At 43.8% G+C, this 7,035-nt stretch overlaps 1 protein-coding gene across 1 annotated transcript in view; it reads left to right on the forward strand.

Moving 5' to 3' along the window:
- Positions 1-1,025: 1,025 nt before the first annotated feature.
- LOC127643685 (amyloid-beta A4 protein-like) overlaps positions 1,026-7,035 on the forward strand; it is a 42,220-nt gene continuing 36,210 nt past the window's right edge. The window contains 1 exon segment of the mRNA XM_052126500.1: positions 1,026-1,240. Coding sequence (XP_051982460.1) covers positions 1,184-1,240 — 57 coding nt within the window. The 5' untranslated portion in view covers positions 1,026-1,183.

A 7,035-nucleotide genomic window follows, 5' to 3' on the forward strand; every position in this document is an offset into this window, starting at 1 on the left:
AACTAATGGGGAAACTAGGAATAATTCATTAAAACTCAAATAATAGGAAATATATATATATATATATATATATATATATATATATATATATATATATATATATATATATATATATATATATATATATATATATATATATATAAACATTAAACATAACAAAATAACAAAATAACAAAAACGATGGCGTGTTTTCTGACCTCAAATAATGCAAAGAAAACACGTTCATATTCATTATTAATCAACACAATACTGATGATTTAACTGAGATTTCAGAAATCAATATTTGCTGGAATAATCCTGATTTTCAATCACAGCTTTCATGTGTGTTGGCATGATCTCTGCCAGTCTTTCACATTGCTGTTGGGTGACTTTATGCCACTCCTGGCGCAAAAATTCAAGCATCTCGGTTTTGTTTGACGGCTTGTGACCATCCATCTTCCTCTTCCTCCTGGTCACATTCCAGATGTTTCCAATGGGGTTCAGGTCTGGAGATTGGGCTGGCCATGACAGGGTCTTGATCCAGTGCTCCTCCATCCACACCTTGCTTGACCCATCTGTGTGGCATAGGGCATTGTCCTTGGCTTGTAGGCCTCTCCAGGTCTCTGTCTCACCATTAGAGGACCAGGTGGAGGATCGGTGATGATCCGGGGGTGCTTCAGCAAGCACGCATGAATCAAGCCACGTACAAGGTTGTCCAGCCAATTTAACTATGTTTGTAATTTTACTGTCTATATATTTTTAGAGGCAGGCAGAATTCCCTACTCCAGCGCTGTGACTAGAAGGTAACCCTCCCGTGGCCTAAGTCTCGCGAGAGTCTCGTTCGCCGTTGTTTCATTTGGGTTTAAGGATTAGATTTAGTGGTAGGGTTATGGTAAGGTTTAGGGGTAGGTGTAGGGTCTCTGTGGGACTCCAAATAAACACAGTGTATGAACGTCGCATGTGGCTCTCGCGAGACTTTATCCAACCGGGAGGTTACCCTGTAGATCCAACCCTACTCCAGGCTGTTCCCCTCCTCCCTCCCGTGCATTCCCTCGGTGTCCGGTCAGGTGACGCGTTGTTCTGACTCGCCGTCGCATTCTTCGTGGAGTCGACACAAACCACACACAGGCATTTAACACCGAACGGATATTTACTACATAAAGCCCGACGCCGTTTAATACAAGCGGAGAGAAGAGGACACAGAATGGGGTGTCGAGAGGTTTTTATACTCGTGATGTTCGCGGCATCGACACTCGGTGAGGTAAGAAACCGACAAAAGATCGAATTCAACACAAGCAGCATCTCAATGTTCTGTATGAATGATTGTGACGTAAATAAGATCAATAGAAATAACATATGAAATATTATTCTGTGATTTGGCCTAAGAGTGGACTCTACGCACAGAACGACATTTTATTTTTATTTAGTGCGATTCCTTATCATTTAAATCGTATATTTTGGGCATAGCCTGTGTATATATATACAATTGTTTCGTGTTTGTATCGGAAATGTGAACGACCAGCGACACACTGTTACACTGCGGAATGTGTCGCTCATCGCGCGCTGTTCATTGTAACAATGTATCATCATCGTGTTCAAAGTAACAGTGACCGACAGCAGCAGATTGCCCGTCCTGTGGCATTTAAATGCACATTCTGCTGCTGTCGGTCACTGTTACTTTGAACACGATGTGTGAATGATACATTGTTACAATGAGCGCTGTATCTTTTATCACCTTCATTGTTACATTATATCGCATATTCACAGCCTGATCTCTATTTTAAATCGTTCTAAGGTGTAAAATCGCGCTCATTTGCTTGTTGGTTGGAATCAAAGACCTGTTCGGTAATCACATTCCTTTAGGATTTTATGTCAACCAAATATACAGCCTTCAGGAATATCATCCATGTTGTTGTCAGTGGGCGTGCAAAGAGAATTTCAATGACGTCTTGATGCATCAGCAGCCTTTCTCTTCAAACATGTCAATCGCGACAGACAAGTTCAAATATACATATATGCATATATGTATATAAACGCATGCTCGAGACTCTTGCATTGTGTTCCTCTCTATTCTCTCAGTCTCTCGTGCTGTGGATTCAGTGTATACAATGTGTTTCGAGGAACACGCTATTTTTAAGTGTAGTTTATTTTTAGTTGTATTTAAGACTAGCTCATTTAAGACACTATTCTCTGTGTGTTGTCTTAAGCCTGTAATTTTCCACTCCGCAGTCTTCTCACAACATTTACTGTGTTTGAAGGGCAGACACACTGTTACAAACAGTACCACGGTCATGGTATGTTTCATGAACATGTTTCTGCTTTATAACACCAAAAATGGCAAGTATTCTTTGGAGTACCATGTAAATACAATGGTACTTGAATATAAACCCCCAGATCTTCAAAATCCCAATTGAACCCCTGAGCATTATTACTACTTCATGCCATTATTGTGCCATGCTACAACCGTTTCATGTTTGGGATGCATTGCAAATTAATTCGATTTGTTCGCTGCATTGCAACGCTCACAGGTTCATAAATAACCCTAATTTCAGCCCAAATACTGAATGCTAGTTATTTTTACAACTATACAAACATAATTAATATTATTGAAAAAGTATCCGCAGCTTTCAGATTATTCCCGTATCCACGTGCTATTGGAATTATCGTGAATGCGAGTTTCATACTTGGAAGTTGCTTTTGAACAGCCCCTCAAGGCCTAATTACAAAAGAGTGGGGGGAACACGTACACCTTCAACACGTCGGGGGAGAACGTGGTTACATTAGAGTTTTCATTACTCCAAGTTTTGGGAGTTACCGTTATAGTACAATTGGCGATTGAAAAAAAAAAAATGGAAGAAATTAGCCACTTTTCCACTATCGGGCCAGTGCGAGCCAGGGCTATCAACTGGTCAGCCGGGGCCAATAGCCTTGGACCTCAAGCCCGAGATGAAAATCGATCTGCGTTCCCACATTAGGCCAATAACTCCACAGCATTGCCCTTGATATGCCGCTGTGGTGCCAACGTCACAGACCTCGCCAATTTCACAAGCAAGTGGGAAGCTCAAGATGAGGCATCGTGTTATCTAGAATATCGAGTTTATATCGAATGTAAACCGTAAGATCACGTTAGCATCAACGACTCACCAACTGTAACTGCCATGATGTCCCGAGTGGTCTCGCCACTAACAGCGGGACGATGTCCATGAAAGTTCACTGAACCATGGAAAGTCATTTCTTTGGGCACCGCTTTGTCCATTGGGCATTTTAACAGATTTGTACTGTGCCAGCATTTTTTATGATTTTTTTTTTCTCCCGAACCTCTACCGTCATGCGCTGGATACACAAACTGGGAAGTTTGGCGAAACTCAGCCTTTGACATTGAACCTGCCTCAGTTCCCGGTTAGCCTTGTGTGGCCCAAGGGTAAACCGCAGCCCAGAGGAGGCACGATGAATCCCGGAAGTGTCAGTGGGACTGTGGCACTGGCACAAACTAGCACGCCCTCAATTGGCCCAATCGTGGAAATGTGGCTAATGATTGCTCGCTTTTTTAGCAAATGCTGTACAAACCACATCGTAGTAACTAAACTACACTCCATACCGCTTCCAAACGGCATGTATTTAGCATGCAAACGTTCACTTTCACTAGTTGGTACATACAGAAATACAGAGATTATTTTGAGTTACATTGACACGTCTATTTTTGTTGTTCAATTAGAAAAATCATTTCAAACATGTGGAACCACAGTCCACAACTGAAGCCAGAAAGCCCTTTTTTGAGTGTAGTGAACATCAGAAATACATCCCTGCAAAATTCATTTTAGCAGTAACTTGTGTAACTCCATATTTTGTGTTCTTTTGTTTGCAGTCCAATTAGTCATTGGATAACACTGCTGTCGTCCTGCTTTATTAAGAACTATAGAAGGTCACATGACTCACATTCAGAGCTGAGCTTTGTGAAATCACCCGTTTGTTTGCCGACTGAATGAGCAGTGTTGTTGGCAGCCGTGTGGTGAACCAGCAGGTGAATGATGTCGATGAGGAACACATTGGTACAGGATTGCTGTGCAAACCTCACAGTAGGACTGGACGTTGTATACAATAACAAGCAGGGGCATTTTTGATGATAGAATTAAATTATTAGAACAATCAAATAATAAAATATGATCAATTATTCAAGTAAACGTATAGAAAGAAATGAAATGTAACTAGCTACTGGCCTCCACTGTTTGATTATATTCTATTAATACTTTCTTCAAGTCCGCCATTTTGATACAAATCTGGTTTATTGTCCTACTGTTAACGATCACTGTAGACATGACTGACTATTTACATTAATACCACGCTTACACAGGAATATTTGGAGTGTATATTTGACCATATGTGCGTATCCCCATTACCTTGAGCGTTCTCAGAGCATGTAAAGCACACACACACAGTAGCAAGGAAATAAAAAGCCAATCTTGAATATTTTCTCTGTATCCTCTTTCCCTTTGACCTGTTATCGAGATCGACCAGTGGTTCACTTGTCATCAACATAAAGAGCACCTCTGATGTATATACTAGGACATTATTATTAGACACCAGGTGCTCTAACGTATTGGATCATTGCTACGCTGCACGCAAAGATGCATATCGTTCCCTTACGTGTCTGCATCTTGGACTATCTCGGTGCTTTTACTAGGGAGGGTAGAGTCACATGGGGTAACCAAATTGGCCCAGTTGCTAGGGAGGGTAGGGTCACATGGGGTAATCAAATTGGCCCAGTTGCTAGGGAGGGTAGAGTCACATGGGGTAACCAAATTGGCCCGGTTGCTAGGGAGGGTAGAGTCACGTGGGGTAAACAAATTGGCCCGGTTGCTAGGGAGGGTAGAGTCACATGGGGTAACCAAATTGGCCCAGTTGCTAGGGAGGGTAGGGTCACACGGTGTAATCAAATTGGCCCAGTTGCTAGGGAGGGTAGAGTCACATGGGGTAACCAATTGGCCCGGTTGCTAGGGAGGGTAGAGTCACATGGGGTAACCAAATTGGCCCGGTTGCTAGGGAGGGTAGAGTCACGTGGGGTAACCAAATTGGCCCGGTTGCTAGGGAGGGTAGAGTCACATGGGGTAACCAAATTGGCCCGGTTGCTAGGGAGGGTAGAGTCACATGGGGTAACCAAATTGGCCCGGTTGCTAGGGAGGGTAGAGTCACATGGGGTAAACAAATTGGCCCGGTTGCTAGGGAGGGTAGAGTCACTAGGGAGGTTAGAGTCACATGGGGTTGCTAGGGAGGTTAGAGTCACATGGGGTAATCAAATTGGCCCGGTTGCTAGGGAGGGTAGAGTCACATGGGGTAACCAAATTGGCCCGGTTGCTAGGGAGGGTAGAGTCACATGGGGTAACCAAATTGGCCCGGTTGCTAGGGAGGGTAGAGTCACATGGCGTAACCTCCTTGTGGTCGCTATAATGTGGTTCTAGCTCTCGGTGGGGCATGTGGTGAGTTGTGCGCGGATGCCGCGGAGAATAGCGTGAAGCTTTCACACGAGCTACGTCGCCACGGTAACGCGCTCAACAAGTCACGTGATAAGATGCGCGGATTGACGGTGTCAGACGCGGAGGCAACTGAGATTCGTCCTCCGCCACCCGGATAGAGGCGAGTCACTACACCACCACGAGGACTTGGAGCGCATTGGGAATTGGGCATTACAAACTGGGGAGAAAAGAACAAAAAACGCGACTATGGACGGAAACTTGAGTCACAGTTTGACTAACAATCACGCAAAATGCGCGGCGGTTGTGGCAGGGGATAAAAACTTTCACGGACTACAAACCCAAAGCACACACGTTAACAGCTACTAGCGTGTCGCTCACGGACGAGCTGAATATCTTCTATGCCCGCTTTGAAGACGCAAACAAAGACCCTCCTTTCCGTGCCCCCGCAGCTCTACATGAGATCGTCCTAGTGGTCTCAGAGGATGATGTGAGGAGGCTTACGGAAAGCCGCTGGCCCAGATGGAATTACGGGTCGTGTTCTGAAAATCTGCAGCGTTCAACTAGCTGTCAATCAATAGCCACATTTCCACGATTTGGCCGATTGAGGGCGTGCCAGTTACAGTCCCACAGATATATTCAGTCTCTCCCTAAGCACATCGATAGTTTCCAGCTGCTATAAAACCACCACCATTGTTCCCGTTCCCAAGTAAAACAACTTCCTTAATGACTACAGGCCAGTGGCACTCACACCCATCACAATGAAGCGCTTTGAGAGGCTGGTGCTTAAGCATATTAAGGACACCCCCCAAAATGCTGGACCCCTTACAGGTTGCATAACTTTATTTAACCCTTCACATACACACTTCATATAACATCGCTGCTGTCTCAACATACTTATGCTATTTAAAAAGTTTTAATACACACCTATATACATATATACATATTTACATTACACATTAATATGTGAGTGCATATATGCATGCTCATTTTACATATACATTACACTAGGGGCGGGGTTTCCCTGCTCTATACATGTTTGCGCTACACATGCATTATTGTGTAAGCTCATGTACATTTTTTAAATGTATGATTATTTAAATCATATTTGCAAATTGCTCGGACATGAATAATGCACTTGTAGCTTCAAAGTCATTTAAAGAGGCAGCCTAGATTTATTTATACCCTAAATAAACTCAGGTGTGTGATAATCCACAGGAAATGCACATCTCCCACAGAGCACCTGTTTCCATGGTAACAGCCCCTCGGAGAGTCTTGAAAATGAGAGCGCAGTGATTCCCGCAGGCGCATCTTGACAGGTGTTTCTTGCGGTTGGGTTTCACCTCTGACCTCCGCCGGCACCGCTACAGGAAGGTGTGATTAGTGCAGTCCCGCATGGCTGCTGCAGTCGCATCCCAGAGGAAGATTAATGACCTAATAACCTAACCTTCACACCGATGTTTGAAATCGCTACAGTACAGTTAGCAGCCTGATACGCCCGCTGTTGCATGTCATTGAGTGGGAAACAGAGATACGTGTATTAGCGGTGTTTGCAAAGTCATGCATCACTGTTGCTATTGCTCGTACT

Source organism: Xyrauchen texanus, chromosome 5 (assembly GCF_025860055.1).
Source record: "Xyrauchen texanus isolate HMW12.3.18 chromosome 5, RBS_HiC_50CHRs, whole genome shotgun sequence".
Classification (NCBI taxonomy): domain Eukaryota; kingdom Metazoa; phylum Chordata; class Actinopteri; order Cypriniformes; family Catostomidae; genus Xyrauchen; species Xyrauchen texanus.